Source organism: Tachysurus fulvidraco, chromosome 13 (assembly GCF_022655615.1).
Source record: "Tachysurus fulvidraco isolate hzauxx_2018 chromosome 13, HZAU_PFXX_2.0, whole genome shotgun sequence".
Lineage (NCBI taxonomy): Eukaryota > Metazoa > Chordata > Actinopteri > Siluriformes > Bagridae > Tachysurus > Tachysurus fulvidraco.
Window position 1 is genome coordinate 1,759,172 of NC_062530.1, and position 22,761 is coordinate 1,781,932.

Genomic DNA, 22,761 nt, shown 5'->3' on the forward strand with positions numbered 1-22,761 from the left:
GCTCTCCTGGCTTCATGCCATGTTTCCTTGACATTTTGGAGGGAAAAAAAAACATCACCATGTAAATAATCAGCACTGTTTATTAATATACATTATCTCATTTGAGTGACTTACATTATGTCATTTTTTCAATACAGCTGAGCAATTGAGGGTTAAGAGCCTTGCTCAGGGGCCAAACAGTGGCAGTTTGGTGGACCTGGGATCGAACTCACAACCTTCCGATTGGTAGCCCAACACCTTAACCACTAGGCTACCACATGCCCATGTGGAACTATAATTCTTGTGGGCTTTCTCGGTTATTGCAAAATTTAGGGATGTCACTGTGTGTAATCACCTGACATGACTGATGACATGACATGACCTCATTTCTTGCTTCTTCATAGTATCCTGTGTGTTTTTTGACCCATTACTGGTGCTGTTGTGGTCAGCAATACTATCGACTTTTTTACTATAGATTTATTGATCTTTGAAGGCCTGATCCTTGGTAGAACCTTCATACTAGCCACTCTCATGATTTATTTGAACCTAAATGAGCTATTACTCTGTAAGTGTACATAAATGAGAATAAATGAACGCTTTCTCTGCAGCAATGCACCAGCACTATATTTAGCTCACTTCACACCTTGCCTTGTGCTTGCATAATTATAATCAGTCAAGCCCATTGAGAGGTTTTATTTTCATCACTATTACCCATAGTGCCTTCTGTCCCTGACTGTAGATGTCTCAGTGAGCCTGCTATCATTGGTGGTGACCGCCTGTGGACTGGCCTTGTTTGGCGTCTCACTCTTTGTCTCCTGGAAGCTATGCTGGATCCCATGGCGCGAACGAGGACTCTCTCCTGGAACCAAAGAGGGCCAAACAGAGCACCCTCTTCCACCTCCTCCACCACTCCAACCACAGGCCATTTACACAGAAGTGGATGCCACTCTCGACCGCCGGAACCAACCGCGAGGCTCTGTGGTTAAGGAGACGACTGTTCCTCCGACGCCGGTCTCGCCGCCGGCACCTGGGTCTCCTCCACCGGTCCCGGTGCCTGAAACATCTCTGAAAATTAGCCACACTTCACCAGATATCGCCATGGATGTAGAGTCTAAGGCTGGAGAGGACAGCATCTACAGCAACGGCCGTATGCAGAGGCAGATTACGGATCCGTCCTCGACTTGTGTTCGGTCAGTAAAGTCCATTAGAAAGCGAGATGAAGTACTCCGAACAAAAATGGTTAGGATATTCAAACAAAACAATGAAAGTAGACAGTTCTTGCTTTTTAAAGGGACTCCACTAGAAATCCTGTTTTTAATGGAAATCCTATAGCATTTTTTATTAATGAATGAAGGTTCCCCTGGAGGGACCAATTGAGATCCCTTTAAGGGTGCCATATGGAAACTCTACATTTAATCTACATTTTAAACAGAAAAAAAAATAAATATGTGACTTTGAGAGATTTCGATTTTTCTTTATTCAGATTTTTTTTCTGTTCTTCTCTCTTAAATGTTCTTAGGCAAAGCTCCATAAGGCGCCACATGAACCAGTCCAACCCTGACTTCATGGTCGCCCAGTTTCAAAGGCAAGACTCGCTGACGGGGATGAGTCTCGGCCGACTGAAACCGGAGTTGTACAAGCAGCGCTCATTAGACAGCGAAGAGAACCGCAGCAGTCGAGGGGGAACCTGCGGCCGCCTCCATTTCATCCTGAAATACGACTGCGATCTGGAGCAGCTCATAGTCAAGATCCACCGTGCCCAAGATCTTCCTGCCAAGGACTTTTCTGGGACCTCGGATCCTTACGTTAAGATCTACCTTCTTCCTGACCGCAAGACCAAGCACCAGACCAAGGTGCACCGAAAGACTCTGAATCCCGTTTTTGATGAGGTCTTCCTCTTCCCCGTGGCGTATGCTGAACTTCCAACACGAAAGCTCCACTTCACAGTTTACGATTTTGATCGTTTTTCACGGCATGACATCATCGGACAGGTGGTAGTAGACAACTTCTTGGATCTGGTGGACTTCCCACGGGAGACCAAGTTGTGCAGGGACATTCACTATGTCTCGTCGGTAAGTACGTCATCTACACATGGCAAATCCGCTATTGGTAATCTCAACGAAAGGTCTGAGTGAGATTCTAGCTCTCTCTATAGACGGTTGTTAATATACATGCACACGACAGTCCAACATGGTCTCACAGGGATTCTTTTGCATCGCTTGCTGAAAAGGAATCTACTTGGTAAACTTTCTAAATGGTAAATATCTCAAATCCCATAGAGGGACAATATCCTTAGCATGCTAGTTGGACTTTTTAAAAAAAAAAATCCTGAAAAAATGTGGATTAGGGGTAAACACTACAGTAGATGCATACTAATGCTCAGCATGGCTCCTCAAGGGCTCTTTGGCTAGTTAGAGATTCTTGGTTTTATAAAAAGGGTTTTTTTAAACTGCCTAAATTGTAAATGCATGGTTTTTCGAGGGTACTTGGTTTCCTCTCTTGGTAAATACTCCAAAGTTCACTGAATAGTATTTTTGCACTACTCACTCTCATTCATCTTCTATCACTTATCCGAACTTCTCGGGTCACGGGGAGCCTCAGGCGTCATTGGGCATCAAAGCAGGATACACCCTGGACGGAGTGCCAACCCATCACAGGGCACACACACACACTCTCATACTATTTTCCAGAGATGCCAATCAACCTACCATGCATGTCTTTGGACCGGGGGAGGAATGTTCATGGGGAGAACATGCAAAGTCCACACACACAAGGCGGAGGCGGGAATCGAACCCCCAACCCTGGAGGTGTGAGGCGAACGTGCTAACCACTAAGCCACCGTGACCCCCGTTGTTTTTGTTTTATTTTAAATAAACGTCCAAATGATTTCAAGCGTGACCAACACTTCATCTGACCAAACACCTTATACTTGTTCTCTTGCGAATGTCCTTTGTCTAAAACAACAGGGACTATTTCTGAACAAAGCAATAGCAAAATGTTTTACGAGTGAAGATGAATACAGACACGGGTTTGTTTGGACAACACGTGTGATAAGAACTCATTACATTTACATTTCTGACACCCTTAACAAGGACAACTTTTGTTTTATCCCAATTTATACAACTAAGCAATCACGGGTTAAGAGCCTTGCTCAGGGGCCCAGCAGTGGCAGCTCGGTGGACCTGGGATTTGAACTCACAACCTTCCAATCGGTAGTCCGACACCTTTGCCGCTAAGGTACTACATTCGAGACCATGGCAATGAATTAAAAGTTATCGAGTGTGTGATGGTGAGATGGCTTTCTGTTTCACATTACGAGAGATCTTAATTCAGTGATTAATTATTAAGCAGCGGTTAACCGTAATAAATAATCTGGTCTACTTTACATATCCGTGTAGACCATTCCATCCGATCCTTACCTACAGTATAACCATCTCTCTCACTCACTCTGCTTCTTTTGTTCACCATTTTTTTCTACCTCCTCCTCCTCCTCCTCCTCCTCCTACTCCATCCTCCTCCTCCTCACGTCTCCTCCCTCTTCCATAGAACAAACCTCTATTTTATTTTTTTATTTTTTTAAAAAAATCCCATTTTCTCATTCTTGGAGCTTTTATGTGCTTCGCTTCATCAGTCTTTCACCCATCCATTATGGCTTTCTCGCTCTTCATACTCGTAGGTGTTCTCCATCTTCTCAGCTGAACGGTTTCGTTTCCTGCTAACGCACAGTACAGCATATGCTTTTCTCGGAGTTAGATAAGAATGGGAACGGAGGGATGGTCGCGATCATGGAAAACGACTGATTAATGCTTATCTCTAAAAAAAAAGTTTTCCACCAAAGTGGGTTCCACGCCACGGGTCGTTTTTACCGGGAACATGAATCGAAGTGTAGATGGTTGTTGAAATGATGTTTAATGAAAAACTAAATGTACTGAGATGAATATTATTTCCAAGAGCATGAAGTATTTAGGTGTTTTGGGGAACAGAGATCATCGATCAACTGCCAGCTTGCATTTAGGTTTTTTTCTTCTTTCTAGACAAAGCAATTTCAGCATAAAAAGAAATCTCATGAAAGTAAAAAACACATCCAAACACACACACACACACACACACACACACACACACACACACACACACACACACACACCCTACCTCATCCTGTTATAATCTAAATCTGATGCTTGGTCTTTATGTTCTTTATTTTATTCACAGTAATCAAAAGATACAGATCATCTGACCACAGGATTAATACACAGCAAGCTCTTTAACATCAGGTCGCATATCACAGCGATTAGGACTCATCCACCAAGACCCAAGCTTAAAAACCATGTGGGTGGTGATACAGCTCCTGTCTCGACGTCTCGAAGTGGAAATAAATAACCTCACTCTGTTTAGCCCTATCCATAGTTCACAGCGTGGGATGTTCGAGTTTAACTTTGGATGTTCATGTAATATTAAAAAGAAAACGAATAAAAATAAAAAACCCCGAACCAAAATCCGCAGGCGATCTCGGGTTTAACTGAGAGACTGACGGAGCGTTAGCGCAGTTAGCATTCCTGATTGATCGCCTTCTGATGACCTTTATCTAATTAGCTCCCAGAATGCATTATTCATTAAGCGACTGAATTAAACACTGCCCGATGCCATTCGACCTAATGACAGCATAACTAATCAATCGTGCATGCCAGTTGGTTCTATAGAAGTTTATAAAGAGATAAAAAAAAAAGTTTGCAGTTTGCAGCTAAAGTAAAAGAGCGATAGTCAAAAACTAGAACGGTACATTTCCTAAAGAAAATGTGAATGTGCTTGCACGTGGGGGCGGGGCTACACGTGATGTCAGTTCCCCTCATCGTGCTTTGAGTGTTTTGAATTATGACATGTCCATGTTGTGCTAAATTTTTGAATTCGCTTGAATTTTAGGAATTTCCTATTCATTTCTATGAGACTTTTTTGGCCGCTTTTTCGTCCGCTGTGCGAACATCGTTGGTCGGATCGCTTATAAAAGTCATAGCACACCTCTCCTCAATGAGCCGGTCGATTTGACACCTCATCTAGGACAAAAGCTGCGGGACAAGTTACGCGCCAAAAAAGTGTCCGGAAGAAGAAGAAGAAGAAGAAGAAGAAGAAGAAGAAGAAGAACTAGAATTTACATTTCCTGAAGAAAATGTGAATGGTGCTTGCACGTGGCAAATCTCGGCACTCGGTTGCTAGGGTAAAATTTTAGGAATTTCCTATTCAAGTCTATGGGATTTTTTTGGCCACTTTTTCGTCCTCTGTGTGAACATCGTTGGTCGCATCGCTCATAAAAGTCATAGCACACCTCTGCTCAATGAGCCGGTCGATTTGACACATCATTCATGGGTCTAGGACAAAAGCTGCGGGGCAAGTTACGCGCCGAGGTTATGTCCGGAAAAAGAATATCTCAGTATGCAAGATAACAAGAATGTTGCTGTGCAAGCACCATTAATAAGTATGCAAGAGAATAAGAATGTACTTTGCAAGCACATTAATTGGAGGAAAAAAAACAACAAAAACTTTACTTCACTTATACACACAAGTATAATTTCACTTGAATATTCTCACTCACTCACTCATTTTCTACCACTTATCCGTACTTCTCGGGTCACGGCGTCATCGGGCATCGAGGCAGGATACACCCTGGACGGAGTGCCAAACCCATCACAGGGCACACACACACTCTCATTCACTCACACACACACACACACACACACACACACACACACAACGGACAATTTTCCAGAGATGCCAATCAACCTACCATGCATGTCTTTGGACCGGGGGAGGAAACCGGAGTACCCGGACGAAACCCCCAAGGCACGGGGAGAACATGCCAACTCCACACACACAAGGCGGAGGTGGGAATCGAACCCCCGACCCTGGAGGTGTGAGGCGAACGTGCTAACCATTAAGCCACCCCCTCACTTGAATATTACTAAAACATTTGTACAGATGGTTATATTTTCTAAAAAGGATTTCACTTCTTATTTCTCAATAGGCTTCTTCGCAAATCCAACCGTCGAGTCTGTGCTGTATTTCAATTTAATCTAATTGCCCAGTTAACAATCCAAACATTTCAATTAAGCCTCGATAATCATGCCACTGTTCTGACGATCGAAAGCGCCGCAGTTAGCGCCGTGCGTGTTTAAATATGGCTAATCCACCAGACTGCAGTGGGGAAGTCGATGATAAGCAATCTGGCACTTATTAACACCTCCACATGCTGATGTTAGCAAATACTCATTTTTTTACCCCTTAATTTGCAACCATTAAACAATTTCATGGTGTTAGAATAGCTAGCTGATCCATAAGCTAATTTTAGCTAATGCCAAATAATGCAGCTCAAGACAACAGACTGCTGTTGCTTTAAAATAAAATGAATATATAGCGGGTTTAGATAAATAGAGAGACCCAGGGGCCGAATTTTGTTTGAAAAAGCATAAAGGAAATCTTAGAGACTGATGAGGAGCATTAATCAGAATCCAGGAAAAAATAAACAAAAAAGTTAAACGTAGCAAGCTCAAGGTTCAGAAGTGACACTGGAAAGAAATCTTTATCATGCAATCCAGGACTAAATGAATGCCGGGCAAATGAGGACGTAATGAGACTCGGGTGTGGGTTCAGCTCAATGAACTGGCCTGGAATTCTAGTGACAGGGACCTCTAGTGGTGTGGAGGGGAATTCTTTGCTGAAATTCTCACCCAATTTATTATAAAGCACTTGAATCATTTCTAGGGTTCTCTTATAAGACATACTGATATATATTCTGTATGCATGATGAACCAGAAGCCACAAGATGCATTTGAAATGTGTTTAACGTTGTAGCTTTACATGCTAACTACATCCGGGGCTGATAAACCTATGGGAATGAGGTACATCAGTGGTCCCCAACCTTTTTTTCGCCGCGGAAAATGTTTTATAACTGCTGGGGGTGGGGGGGTGGGGGTGGCAGCTATAAAATTAAATTAAAATGAATAATTTTACTTTAATTGTATTTAAACATGCCTTTTTAACTCACTACAACACTAAATCAATGAGAACCCTGAGCTTGTTTCTTTACACTGAGACGGTTCCATCTGGGGTAATAGGAGACAATGACACCCGAAGTGTGTCGCTTATGTCCAGTTTATTCCGTTGTTTTGTTTCGGTTGCCGTCACTGCAGAAATCCCCCGCTTCACACAGATAGCATGTCGGACATGACGATAGGGATGTAAGTGCTGTGGTGACAATCTCAGGGTATGACTTTATGACTTTAATCCAGAACACCGGCAGAGTTTCTAACTTTCTAACGACGTCTGTTTCGTGCTCATTTTTGCTAATTTGTGGGTTAAATTTGAGCAAACACAATATACACGTACACCAAGCACTGTTAAACATGACAAAGTACCGGTGAACAGAGAGAAGAGCGATACACACCTTCTCTCTCCACCAAAGCTACAACACCACTGCCGCTCGCAGCCGCTCGGCTCCAGACATCACCTAAACCCGGCCCGATATCATGATATTTTGCGCATGCGCGGTATCGGTGCGGCTTTAGGTGACGTCTCTCAGCTCCCTGTTAACCTCTCGTCCATGGAAAGTCGCACAAACCCGAGAGAAATACACCACAGTAAATAAAATGGAAATAATTTAATGTTCCATTTGGTTCATGGACCGGTACCAGTCCGCGGCCCGGGGGTTGGGGACCACTGAGGTACATATTATGCCGTATTTAGCATATTAGGGGAGTGAGGTACACATTATGGTGTATTTTAGCAATGGATCTGTCAATTAGGGCAGGACTAACAGGAAATTTCGGGTTTTCTGTTTTGTTCATAACCACATCACATGTTTTGGTGTAATCTTACAGGAAGTGACTCTTTTTAAACAGGGCTTTTGTTCTGGTCTTTTAGATCAAAGTGTAGAATCCAAATGCTGAAAAATGCTCCTTTACTTTTACTTGATTTTCTAAATCCAAAACTACTGCAGAGACAAACATCTTCATCACCAGAGTTGATGACACCAAATCTGCCTTCATATTAGTTATAGAGCTAAGCTAAAGATCTAGCTAGGCTAATAAGTTAGCACATATTAGCTAGGATTGTGTATAATGAGAGTCAATTTGTCTGAAATAAAACATGTTGTCAAGTGCCACGGATAAATTGGAAAAAATAAATAGGTCTAATCACTGACACAAATGCATGAGAGATGGATTAAATTAATGCATTCATTAAATTCTAGTTTGCAATATAAAAATATAATAAAATATATGATTTATTATTGTTTTTGCTGTTTTCAGGAAAAATCTATATGCATACATGTCTTTCACATTCTGTTAGCACTGCTAATTATATCTCAACCCTTATTTTCCACCATCTACCCTCAAAAACACTTCATGCTCACGTGTACACTGTGCATTCGTTGCGTTCAGGCTCGCATACCAATTTTATAATTCTTCCAGCAGAGTAGAGCCTAATTGTGCTTGAAATGCCACAAAAACTTTACTACATCTGGCTCAAAAAGCCAGACGTAACCCTAACCTCAATTCCAGTCACATAATGGCTACCGGCTTCCCTGAGCATTACTGTGTGTGAGAGCATGAGTGAGTGCATTTCATTTCACACGGCATGCCATTAAATCAGTCCCAATCACGATCGTCCTCGTTTCACGCGTTTCAAACCAAATCAAATCGTAATGTTGTCACGAAATCGAGCAGAGGAGCGTGTTCACTACCACAGACCTATGTTTATTTGCCTTTGCATGCAAATTGGATGGTAAAAAATTATCAACCGGGAGATTAACATCCTCTAAATTCTTCTGAGGTTAGCGCGAGAGAGATTGCAGCTCGAAGCCTTTAGCTTCCATTAAGCTCTTATTTCACGATGAAATTTATTTAATACAAAATAGATAATACTGTGACACCATACAAAGTTAAGAGGATGCAAATGAAAGTAAGAGGCACATGCGGACCTGCTCTGCAGTTTACATTTACGGCATTTAGCAGACGCCGTTATCCAGAGCGTTTTAAAATTTTATCTAATTTTTATACAACTGAGCAGTTGAGGGTTAAGGGCCTTTCTCAGGGGCACAGCAGTGGGATCCTGGTGGACATAGGAATCGAACTCACAACCTTCCGACTGATATCCCCGACACCTTAACCACTAGGCTAACACATCCCACATCCCAACATCAAAGTATGTTCATCAAAAATACGAGCCTATTTTTTCCCCTGGCAAAAATGGCAAATAATCCAATCAACATTTATGTTTAGAATTCTTCGATATTATCGGACCCCCTAAAAGCCCGGCCCCCTTTTTTTAGAAAACTTTATATTGTCCATCTACATTACGATACAATCAAATTCTTTCTTCACATATCCCAACTTTGGAAGTCAGCCATGATACAGAACCCCTTGAGCAGAGAAGGTTAAGGGCCTTTCTCAAGGGCCCAACAGTGGCAGTTTGGCAGTGCTGGGGCTTGAACCCATTGCTGGGAACAACTCAGAGAATTAACTGCTTTCTGGTATGACAAGTGAAGAATGTTTCACCTTCACTAATGCGAAGTTAAAATCTATTTAACCGAATAAAATAGAATAAGCGAAGTTGTCTAACTAGCGAGCTAACTTGCTAGTTAGACGCACACCAAACTAGCCGAGGTGGCTTGGATACCGATGCGCAACTCGTGGCTTTTTCACACAGAATTATTTCTGTTTTATCTCCCAGCAAAAATAACTTGGAATAGAGCGGGTGTGGGATTTAAAAAAGTGTCGCACATACCTCTCTGTTTTATAGGACGTGATATGAAAGTGTTAACGCTCCATTAAAGCATTGTTCTTGGGGTAGCCTTGTGGTGTTGCCTGCAGAATTGGCTTCCTTGAGTCTGAAATATTTTCACACCAACAAAGTAAAGTCTTTACCATCTGCCTGAATCTCCTTACTGGTTTTTTGCGGGTTGCTAACTCGTTACCATGCCTGCTAGCTGGAAGAGACACGACACAGTAAATACCGAGCTTGACTGCTGTTGTATATCCATCTCGTGTGTACGAAGAAGCGTTTGATGCCTACCATAAGACCAAGTGCTACAAAGCTCAATTCTAATAGTTTGATAACAGTTCCTGATTGGTTGTTTAGCCCTCTCTCACAGGCGTTACAGGTTCTTGCCCTTTTTCAGTTCTTTAATTTGTTTCGTCTTTCTGTTCTTCATTGATCTTAGCACGCCACCACACCGACCTTTTCCTCTCCCAAATGGTAGAAGAGGTGTCGCTTCCTGCTGAGAGTGACCCGAGATAAACAGCAGGGAAGTGGTTTCTAATCTCACCACCTCTCCTCACTCTTTACCTCCTTGCTGTGTAATTGTCTTGAGGGAGTTTAAGATATGATTGGTCAGGTTCAGAAGGAGACTAGCTGTCTGCGTTCGATGTGCAAGCAGAGAATTAAATAAAGCAGAATGCGGTGGTGTTCCCCGAGGCTCAGATTAAATCACTGCACACAGATCTTAGCCCTATTAACTTTTTTTCGTCTCGAGTGTGACTCAGGAGAACTGTCTTTGATCACTCTGTCTGTTAGTTAACTCGTACGCTCGTGTGCTCCTCGACGCTCTTGCATCATCACTCGTCTGGGATATGATATGTATCCATCAGCTTTGCATGTCTTTTCTTATATTTCTATCCATTCTTCATTCTACATTCAAGTCATTTTCAAATCTTACCACAGATTCTTTATCAGATTTAGTTCTATGTCTTTTTTTTTTACAGTACCGTTCTAACACACTCAGGTTCTTGGTTTTAAACCCCTCGAGTGTAGCTTCGGCAGTACGCCTACTGTATCATCATAGTTCTGTAAAATGAACATTAATCATTCAGATCTGAATTCCCCATTAATCCTGACCAATTTCCCAAGCTCTGCTGATTAATAAAACGCATCCACATCCCACGGTGCTACCACCACCATGCTTCACGGTGAAGATAGCATTCTCTGGATGATCAGCAGTGTCAGGTTTCTGCTCAAATGATGGTCAAAATTTGTAATGAAGAGCTCTATCTCATTTCTTATAAAAAAAAAAACAATTTGGATATCAGGGTTTCCTGCAGAAAATTTGTTAGTTAAGGCAGTAGGGCTGGGTGGTTGGGCGTGGCCCGGGGGCGGAGCCCGGGGTGGGGCTTCTTTGTGAGATAGACCACAGACTGTGTACTACATTTAACAATTATTAAAAACATAATTGCTTGTATCTCATAGATGGTCGTATCTCAAAAATTTGTTCGTACCTAAAGGCAAAAATTCGGTCGAATCACGCGCTCGTATCTCGAGGTTTTTTTTGTCTGTAACTTATCACTGTTAACAGTTGAGCTAATTAGGTGTAGTGCCCGATAATTGCTTTATTACAAAAATGTTTATTTATTTGTCTATTTTCCATTATTTATTTATTTAATTTCAATTGTTAAAAGCCTAAAACATTTTAAAGAACGACTAGAAATGTGATGTGTATCTGAAAATATGAATGCTAAACAAATATTTACAGTCTTCATCAGACAACCCCTAATAATACTAATAATACTAATAATACTAATTATACTAATAATACTAAAAATACAATTAATACTAATAATACTAATACTAATAATACTAATACTAATAATACTAATAATACAATTAATACTAATTATACTAATAATACTAATAATACAATTAATACTAATAATACTAATAATACTAATACTAATAATACTAATAATACAATTAATACTATTAATACTAATACTAATAATACTAATAATACAATTAATACTAATTATACTAATAATACTAATAATACAATTAATACTAATAATACTAATACTAATAATGCTAATAATACTAATAATACAATTAATACTATTAATACTAATAATACTAATACAAATCGAGGATACATTGATTTTCTTTATTTCTCGTTAAAACAAGACAAATTACATGAAATCCCCAGCAGTTCAATTTGCTCCAGGGTAAATATAATAAGAATCACAGTCTAGTATTCCCTTCTGATATCTGTACAGGAGAAAGCTCCGAAATGTCCAGGAGAAATATGGTTTCATCGTGAAGGAGTCGGGAACCGACGCATTCTTTATAAATATTTTATAATATTTTATATTAGTCTAAACATATCATTTTCCCATGTTATGCCAAACACTTTCATTAGGAAAAGTAACATAAACGAGTGTAAGAAAAGCTCAGTGTGAGTTTGCAGCTGAGGTATTTTGAGAGCAAGTGTTAATGTGTCTGGTAGGTTCAAAAATAAGAAGTGGTGGTGAGGCGCTAGTGGAGATGTGAGGTGTAAAAATCTACCCCGAGAAAGCAAGTGGGTCAAAACTCTTCTCCTTTCTCATCCCTCGTATGGAGAGGAAAGAAGTAACAAACTGATAGATAGATAGATAGATAGATAGATAGATAGATAGATAGATAGATAGATAGATAGATAGATAGATAGATAGATAGATAGGCAGTTTGATAGATAGATAGATAGATAGATAGATAGATAGATAGATAGATAGATAGATAGATAGATAGATAGATAGGCAGTTTGATAGATAGATAGGCAGTTTGATAGATAGATAGATAGATAGATAGATAGATAGATAGATAGATAGATAGATAGATAGATAGGCAGTTTGATAGATAGATAGATAGATAGATAGATAGATAGATAGATAGATAGATAGATAGATAGATAGATAGATAGGCAGATTGATAGATAGATAGATAGATAGATAGATAGATAGATAGATAGATAGATAGATAGATAGATAGATAGGCAGTTTGATAGATAGATAGGCAGTTTGATAGATAGATAGATAGATAGATAGATAGATAGATAGATAGATAGATAGATAGATAGATAGATAGGAAGTTTGATAGATAGATAGATAGATAGATAGATAGATAGATAGATAGATAGATAGATAGATAGATAGATAGATAGATAGATAGATAGATAGGCAGTTTGATAGATAGATAGATAGATAGATAGATAGATAGATAGATAGATAGATAGATAGATAGATAGATAGATAGTAGGCACTTTGATAGATAGATAAATAGATAGATAGATAAATAGATAGATAGATAGATAGATAGATAGATAGATAGATAGATAGATAGATAGATAGATAGACAGATAGGCAGTTAGATAGATAGGCAGTGTGATTCATGTTAAAAAATTCATGTTAAAGGTCTCACTCAGGGTTCCATCAATGGGATTCAGACTCATACCCATCTGGACATTAGCGCTGAATCTTAATTACATGTTTCCCTTCGAGCCACTAGGAATACAACTGTATTCACAGCCTTTTTTTTGTCTGTCGTTCACAGGACAACGTGGATTTGGGTGATCTGATGTTCTCGCTCTGTTACTTGCCCACTGCTGGCAGACTGACCATCACGGTGATAAAAGCTCGCAACCTTAAAGCCATGGACATCACCGGAGCTTCAGGTTTGACTACAGCTTCAGGATTTCTTATCGTTCTTCATGGGGGAAATGAAAACAAGGAAACGCATCACATCACATTAGACACCTTCTTTATGAGTTACGATGCTTTGTAAATGATGCTTGCTCTTTCTTTTATGTTCAAGGAAAGATGTTTAATATCTCAGCGTGTGCAAAGCCAATAAAATTCAAGCCGGTGAACTTTAATTGAAATCTATTGTGAAGGGTTTTAAAGGATGGGATATGAAAGAGAGATATTTAATGAGAGGGCTCTAATACACAAAGATATGGCTTTAAATTCAAATTCATAGATTATACACCAAATCCTTATCCTTATCATGTATTCGATGTAGAAATGAACTGTACTGTTGCTTTTTTTTTACTCTTTACTTTCTCATTCTTTAGACCCCTACGTGAAAGTCTCTCTGATGTGCGAAGGCCGTAGATTAAAGAAGAGGAAGACCTCCACTAAGCGGAACACCCTGAACCCTGTCTATAACGAGGCTATAGTATTCGACGTCCCGCCGGAAAACATCGATCAGATTAGCCTTTTGATAGCTGTGATGGATTACGATCGGTGAGCCGCAACACTCATCAACACTCCATCTGTAGTGTACATGAAAGTCTCTCGATACTCTCGAAGCATCAGAAAACATAAATCTAGTTTGTGGAACAGACAAAAAAGTTACTTCTTATTTACGTTACACAGATATAAATAACAGGGGGGACACGGTGGCTTAGTGGTCAGCACTTGTGCCTCACACCTCCAGGGTCGGGGGTTCGATTCCCGCCTCCGCCTTGTGTGTGTGGAGTTTGCATGTTCTCCCCGTGCCTCAGGGGTTTCCTCCGGGTACTCCGGTTTCCTCCCCCGGTCCAAAGACATGCATGGTAGGTTGATTGGCATCTCTGGAAAATTGTCCGTAGTGTTTGAGTGTGTGTGTGTGAATGAGAGTGTGTGTGTGCCCTGTGATGGGTTGGCACTCCGTCCAGGGTGTATCCTGCCTCGATGCCCGATGACGCCTGAGATACGCACAGGCTCCCCGTGACCCGAGACGTTCGGATAAGCGGTAGAGAATAATAAGTAAACTCATCTGTCCTGAAAATATCAGAAAACATAAATCTGTAGTTTTGCCCCCGACACTGGAGACTCCTTCCATAAACACAAAATAAATGTCAACAGAAAAGACCATCATCAACATCATCATCATCATTATCATCATCATCCTCACAACAATTGTGCACTGGATTTAGTCTGTTTATATGAAGCATCTCTCTGTGGATGAGTAGTTACTATGGAAACGATAACATATCAGAACAAGTGCATTCATTTTTATAAAAACCCGTTGTGCAACGGTCAGGGCTGCTGTTATAGAACATGACCAATCAGACCAAACAAAACCAATCAAGAATTCATAATTTCTGCTCTAACTGAGGGAGCACGGTGGCTTAGTGGTTAGCACGTTCGCCTCACACATCCAGGGTTGGGGGTTCGATTCCCGCCTATGCGTTGTGTGTTCTCCTCGTGCCTCGGGGGTTTCCTCCGGGTACTCCGGTTTCCTCCCCCGGTCCAAAGACATGCATGGTAGGTTGATTGGCATCTCTGGAAAATTGTCCGTAGTGTGTGAGTGTGTGAGTGAATGAGAGTGTGTGTGTGTGTGCCCTGTGATGGGTTGGCACTTCGTCCAGGGAGTATCCTGCCTCGATGCCCGATGACGCCTGAGATAGGCACAGGCTCCCCGTGACCCGAGAAGTTCGGATAAGCGGTAGAAAATGAATGAATGAATGAATGAATGAATGAATTATAATAATCTATTTTTATTAATTTGAAGAACAGCTTCTTCGGGAGAATTCATGCAAAAATATTTCTATGTACATTTGCACTTCAAAGGAAACCTGCAGTAAAGAGTGTTTGTCCTTCGGCTCCTTTCACAGCGTAGGTCACAACGAGGTCATCGGTGTGTGTCGGGTGGGTAACGACAGCGAGAGTCTGGGTAGGGACCACTGGAACGAGATGCTGACGTACCCTCGTAAACCCATCGCTCGCTGGCATCCTCTCATCGAGGTAAGAGTGTTATATAAAACAAACAATGTGATAATTATACAATACATCAGGGCTCGTATTCATAAAGACTCCGATAATGATCACAGGGAGCTCCTAATGGGGCTTAAACATCTCTAACTATGAATCTTATCTTCTGAGTGATTCGGATCTCAGAGCAACTCTGAACGAGGAACATACAGCTTTTATTTAAGAGCGAAGGCGGGGCTAAACCTGTTGCTAGGTGACACGTTCTTATGAAGACCGGGATCGGTTGTCTAATATAAAAGGAGCACTTTTAATAAAATCTGCTCTATTATAAACCTTCACTTTGTCTCTATGTTCAGATATTTGAGGTTATAACGTGTAGGGATTATGTTCGTGACCCATCATATTAGAGATGTTCTAACATCTGTATGTTATAAATGTAATAGATGTAATAAACGTAAGCAGAGCAGAAATGTCATAAAGACTAATGATATCATTTCTTCACCAATGGCATTTCTGCTCTGTGTCTCAGATGTTATCTCTAAACTGTTTGGTCGCAAAAATAATTTCTACACGATCTAATCTGTATCATCTCGCTATCATTATTAAATATCGGACACGATACATTCCTTCTCCCTCTTCACCTTTTAGCCATTTTCTCCTCTGATAAAGAAACTCTTAAAGCTCTTAAAAGTCCTCCTCACTTCTCCTAACACTTTATGACCTTATGAGCTGTTTTAAGCGTTAAGATGCTTTATGAAGAATGTTTATCTTGACATGAAGCTTCTCTTTAATTTTAAGGGTACTTAAAATTACGACACTTGGAGCTTCACTTTAATTTTAAGGGGACACGCCCACATTTCTAAGAATGTACTTAAAATTACGACACTTGGAGCTTCACTTTAATTTTAAGGGGACACGCCCACATTTCTAAGAATGTACTTAAAATTACGACACTTGGGGAAACTCTTTACACTGAGAATTTCTAGGAATACGGGCCCTGATCTCCAGGTGAGTCGATTCAGAGTCGAGTCAGAGTCAGAACCACCTCCCTGAGATCTAAATGTGATTGCCGTATTTGCTCGATCTTAAAGAACCACACTGAGAGGCGGAACCCAAACAAAGGGTTCTGTTCAACAGACTCAAACCCTACATACATACACATGCTTATTGGTTCCAATTTTATTCTAGAATTCAGCAAGAGGCTGAGAGACGAAGACAAACATGCTGAATGAGCCGACAGTTCCTGCGTGGCGTTCATATCTCAGTTCTCCTGAGCTTCCCGATTTTAGTCGGAACTGTAATCCGAGCTCATTTGTTATTTTTCCATTTGCATCCCATGCCATTTAAGTCAAGGTTATTACGCTCCTCGCAGGCTTCATCTCTCTACCACTGAACTCATATATCACAGACCCCATCTCTACTTTTCTTCCACAGTAGTGACAGCACTGTATCTTAGCCTCATGGTTGAGCTTCAGAAGAAATGAATGATTTGTTAGCATGGGAACGAGAGGAAAGATAGAAAAACAGTGTAGTCCTTGAGCATGTTTGTTTCCCATACGTTCAATTAATGATCTTCAAGTCAAGTCAAGTCAAGAAGCTTTTTATTGTCATTTCAACCATATATAGCTGTTGCAGTACACAGTGAAATGAGACAACGTTTCTCCAGGATCAAGGTGCTACATAAAACAAAGACAGGGCTAAGGACATGTAAGTAGTCTTAGCCACATAAAGTGCAACTGTGCAACCTGGTGCAAACAGTGCAGGACAAGACAAGCAAGACAGTGCAGGACAAAAGACAGTGCAGGACAAAAAACAGTGCAGACATTAAGTTACAAGACAATACAAAAAGTACAAAAAATGCAATACACAAAAGACAATACACAGTAACAGAAACAGCGCCGACCGACCAGTGTAAATACTGAATGTTCAAACAGTATTTTGTGCAGTAAAAGAATGAACAGCAGCAGGTTCTTAGCAGCAGGTCCTTTTGGATTATATATGGAGTTGTGCAAAAAACAGCAGATGACTGAGATATTGTCCAATATGTGCAAAAACAGCAGAAAAGTGTGCAAAACAGTGTGTGTGTTTTGTGAGGGTCTGTGCAGTCCATACAGATGATATGTGTGTATGTTGTGCTCAGTATAGTACAGTTCGGTTATTGAGAAGTCTGATGGCTTGTGGGAAGAAACTGTTACGCAGTCTGGTCGTGAGGGCCCGAATGCTTCGGTACCTTTTTCCAGACGGCAGGAGGGTGAAGAGTGTGTGTGAGGGGTGTGTGGGGTCATCCACAATGCTGTTGCCTTTGCGGACGCAGCGTGTGGTGTAAGTGTCCATGATAGAGGGAAGAGAGACCCCAATGATCTTCTCCGCTGTCCTCACTATCCGCTGCAGGGTTTTGCGATCCGAGATCGTACAGTTCCCAAACCAGACAGTGATGCAGCTGCTCAGGATGCTCTCAATGGTCCCTCTGTAGAACATGGTCAGGGTTGGGGGAGGGAGATGTGCCTTTCTCAGCCTTCGGAGGAAGTAGAGACGCTGCTGGGCTTTCTTGGTGATGGCGCTGGTGTTGAGTGACCAGGTGAGGTTCTCCGCTAGATGAACACCCAGAAATTTGGTGCTCTTGACGATCTCTACAGATGATCCGTCGATGTTCAGCGGAGAGTGGTCGCTCTGTGCTCTCCTGAAGTCCACAACCATCTCTTTAGTTTTGTCCACATTCAGAGAAAGGTTGTTGGCTCTACACCAGGCAGTTAGTTGTTGCACCTCCTCCCTGTATGCTGACTCGTCGTTCTTGTTGATGAGACCCACCACGGTCGTGTCATCGGCGAACTTAATAATATGATTCGATCTGTGCATTGCTGCACAGTCGTGAGTCAGCAGAGTGAACAGCAGTGGACTGAGCACGCAGCCTTGAGGAGCTCCAGTGTTCAGTGTGGTGGTGCTGGAGATGCTGTTCCCGATCCGGACTGACTGAGGTCTCCCAGTCAGGAAGTCCAGGATCCAGTTGCAGAGGGAGGTGTTTAGTCCCAGCAGGCTCAGCTTCCCAATCAGGTGCTGAGGGATGATTGTATTGAATGCTGAACTAAAGTCTATGAACAGCATTCGTACATAAGTGTCCTTATTGTCCAGATGGGTGAGGGCTAAGTGGAGGGCTGTGGTAATGGCATCGTCTGTGGAGCGGTTTGGACGATACGCGAACTGTAGGGGGTCAAGTGAGGGTGGTAGCTGGGTCTTGATGTGCCTCATGACGAGCTTCTCGAAGCACTTCATAACTATGGGTGTGAGTGCAACGGGACGATAGTCATTGAGGCAAGACACTGTAGACTTCTTTGGGACAGGAACGATGGTGGTAGTTTTGAGGCACGTAGGAACAACGGCGCTGCTCAGGGAAATGTTGAAGATGTCCGTAAAGACATCCGCTAGCTGTTCCGCACATTCTCTGAGCACCCTGCCAGGAATGTTGTCTGGTCCAGCAGCCTTCCGTGGGTTAACTCTGCATAGAGATCTCCTCACGTCGGCCGTGGATAGACAGAGTACCTGGTCGTCGGGACGAGGGATGGTCTTCCTTGGCGTAACGTTGTTCTGTACCTCGAACCGAGCGTAGAACTCGTTCAACGCGTCTGGGAGGGAGGCGTCGCTATCACAAGCAGGTGAAGCTGTCTTGTAGTTTGTGATCGCCTGTATGCCCTGCCACATGCGCCGGGTGTCTCCGCTGTCCTGGAAGTGGCTGTGGATTGTCTGGGCATGTGCACGCTTTGCCTCTCTGATGGCTCGGGACAGTTTGGCCCTTGCTGTTCTTAGGGCCACCCTGTCCCCTGTTCTGAAGGCTAGGTCCCTAGACCTCAGCAGAGCACGCACATTAGCATTCATCCACGGCTTCTGGTTGGGGCGTGTAGTGATGGTCTTGGAAACGGTCACGTCATCAATGCACTTGCCGATGTAACTGGTCACTGCTGACGTGTACTCCTCCAAGTTGACGGAGTCGCCGTTGGTTGCAGCCTCCCTGAAGATATTCCAGTCAGTGCACTCAAAGCAGTCCTGAAGAGCAGAAGTGGCTCCTGCTGGCCAGGTTTTCACCTGCTTCAGAACCGGTTTTGAGCGTCTGACGAGTGGTCTGTATGCTGGAATTAGCATAATAGTGATGTGGTCTGAGTAGCCGAGGTGGGGGCGGGGCTCCGCACGGTACGCACCGGGAATGTTTGTGTAAACAAGATCCAGCGTGTTTTCACCTCTCGTAGCAAAGTCCACATGCTGATGGAATTTAGGGAGCACTGACTTAAGATTTGCATGGTTGAAATCTCCGGCGATGATAAAAAGTCCGTCGGGGTGAACATTCTGTAGGTCGCTAATAGCTCCGTATAGCTCACTTAGCGCCTCTTTAGCATTAGCGCTAGGAGGAATGTAAACTCCGACAATGTAAACAGTAGTAAATTCCCGTGGTAAATAAAATGGTCTGCATCTAACAGTCACAAACTCTACTGACGATGAGCAGTAAGTAGAAACAAGCACAGAGTTCTTGCACCATTCCGTGTTGATATAAACACACACACCACCACCGCGAGTCTTACCGCAAAGAGCTGCATTTCTGTCGGCTCTAAATGAAGTTAGCCCGTCCAGCTGAATGGCGGCGTCCGGAACTCTGTCGCTGAGCCACGTCTCCGTGAAAACAAACACACAGCAGTTTCTAACCTCTCTCCGTGTAGAGCGTTCGAGTCGGATGTAGTCCAGTTTATTGTCCAGGGAGCAGACGTTGGATAGTAGAATGGATGGGAGAGCCGGCCGGCTAGGGTTTGTTTTTAGCCTAGCACGGACGCCCGCTCGCTTACCGCGCTTCCGCTTCCTCGCGAACCGCTTTCGGCGTCCCCTCCCCTGGTCTCTGGTATCAGGCGACACCGGGGACTGGAGGCCTGGTCTCCGCAGCAAGCCGAGGTCACGAAGCCTAACCAGTACATCATCGTGCAGGTTGGTTGTTACACGATTTCTGTACTTTATTAGGTCCTGGTGTTTGTATACATGTTTGTATACATGAACACCGCTGTCTCTGGCATCCATGTAGAAGCAATGGTCGGGCTCAGAACCGTAAATAAAGACTTAAAAACGTAATTAGCACCGTATTGAATCCGGAGAGGCCGCTGCGTGCTACTGCCGCGCCGCCATCTTGGATCTTGGATCTTTCCGGCATATTACATGTTAATGAGTCTGTTTGTGTGTTGGCCTGCGGGGAAACGGAACAAATCGTTTCTCTCGCACAGCAGATGGTTAGTGTGGTCCCGCAGGCGGGGTTGGTGCGAGTGCATTGTGTTATTCATGCACAGATTTCCCCTTCCCTAAACAAGCCCAAGGCTGAAAGACCTTTAAACGTTTAACCCCTGACGTGAAAGCGTACAGAATGCATCTTGAATTCGATCTGCATTTCATATTGTACAACTGGGTCAGAATTTACAGTTCACATTTTAATCTGTCTCTCTATCTGTGACTTCAAGAAATGGCACTGATTTCGTCGCATGTATTCTTTTAATGATAGAACCGTTTTAATATAAAAGCTTCATCGCTCTCCAAAGTTTTGAAACAGAACCATTAATGTTGGGTAAAGTTTCTAGTGGACGAATACAGAGACCCAGGGGTCTATATAGGGCCTTTTTACACCCGGTCATTCGTGTGTTGTCTCCGATCCGATAGCTATCTGATTTGTTAAAACTGTTCCGTTTACATTAGGCCACATAAACGCGTCTCGGCGAATCGATCCGATCTTTCTACTCCCGCCCAAAATGCAAATATATTTTACCTCATTTCTGAGGTAACTGAAACAGAACACACTTTGGTGTACGCGGTTTTCAGAACGCGATCGAAAAGAAGACTAAAAAAAACGGTTACGACGTTGTTACGAAAAACAGCGTTTACTGTTTGCTGCGTTTTCGCTGGCGGCAGCAGCGCGTTTTAAGCCCCGACGAGACGCCTGGGTGAAAGATCACCTGTGAGTGACGTACTTCCGTTTGGGAGGAGTATAGCGCTGACGTTTGTGGTTCGAACAACCACATTCATTTACACCTGTCCAGTTTCATCTGAAACACGTCCCAGACCACCTCCTGAAGGGGTTCGTACCGTCGGGTTTATATCGTTTCGGAGGGCATTTAGACCTGGTCTCTATCAGATACAGTAGCTATCGGATCACAGAAAATGCAGGAAGTGACCAGGTGTAAAAAGCCCCATAGATACCTCTTTTTTAGAGTGTAGTTTTCAGGAACAGTCATAGCAAGATGTAAAACACTCTTAAATGGATCTAAACCGTACGCCTAAGATATATGATATATATTTTCTCTTTTCTCCCATTTTTAGTACCAGGGCTCCGGCGGAGGGAGTCAAACAGGCTCGTGCAACTCCCTTAAGACTCCTCCGTCCCCGTAGAGTGATCCCTGCTCCTGTCCTCTTCGAACACGAGCGAGCGCTCGGCTCCGCCCGAGCCGCGGGATGCTTCAGAGCGATGGAGCTGCTAAAGCCCAAGCTAACAAACATGTCTCTTCTAGGAAAGAGACTCTGGAACAGCGTCTGCCTTTGGAAGCCCTTCTTTGCATGGGAACACTTGATTGTTTCAGCTGCATGTTGAGTGGTCACATAATGTTTGGGTCGTTTTCTATGAAATATGGTGATATGAAAATATACAAGGGGTATTTTAATGTGTATTTTTTCTGATGTCGTAGTAGCCCGAGCGTCATAGTTCAGCAATCAGGGAGGATGAAAAGCACATGTCTGATATTGTGAATCTTTAACCAGCATCTAAAAGCATGGTTAATTTCACATCATTCTCTTTTCCAAGAGATTTCTGTTCATGGGCTCACTTTTGCACTTAGTGCAAAATAGTGATAATAATTAAAAAAAAAAAAAAAAAAAAAAAAAAAATCACCAGGTACAAATTTATGGATGTCTGTAAACTTGATAAAATGTCTGTTTTTTTTTTTGTTTGTTTTGTTTTATTTCTGTTTTTTAATAGTCCCATTTTTAATGGATATTGTAACTTCCGTTATTGCATCATACATACAGTAGATCCTAAGGTCATGACATTTGGATTTTTTTATTTTTTACTCAAAGTGCATGAGTGTTTTCAGGATAGAATTCAGTCCAATGTGTTTTCGTTATAAAACAACGTGAATTCCGTCAACTGTTGCTTCCATTTGATGATGATTTATTTACTTTCTGGGTAATAAAAAAAAATCTGAAGAAACTCATGGTATTAAAAACTTGTTTCCTAAAAAACAAATAAAAAAAATCTTTTTGTAAGTTTTGGGTGACTTTTTCCTTAATC

General features: G+C 42.2%; 1 protein-coding gene across 3 annotated transcripts in view; it reads left to right on the forward strand.

Moving 5' to 3' along the window:
• Positions 1–22,082, forward strand: part of syt9a (synaptotagmin IXa) — a 29,268-nt gene extending 7,186 nt beyond the window's left edge. Inside the window, exons 2-7 of one of the 3 annotated variants that reach the window (XR_007144621.1) lie at positions 719–1,169; positions 1,499–2,051; positions 13,318–13,531; positions 13,838–14,009; positions 15,370–15,494; positions 21,798–22,076. Coding sequence is in view for 2 of the 3 variants with exons in the window: in XM_047822030.1 (XP_047677986.1) it covers positions 719–1,169; positions 1,499–2,051; positions 13,318–13,531; positions 13,838–14,009; positions 15,365–15,494; positions 21,798–21,866 (1,589 nt within the window). In the remaining variant the exon portion in view is untranslated. Of the gene's footprint in view, positions 1–718; positions 1,170–1,498; positions 2,052–13,317; positions 13,532–13,837; positions 14,010–15,364; positions 15,495–21,797 lie in introns of all 3 variants that reach the window. The other 2 variants (XM_047822030.1, XM_027160284.2) reach the window with 2 other exon arrangements.
• Positions 22,083–22,761: the final 679 nt, after the last annotated feature.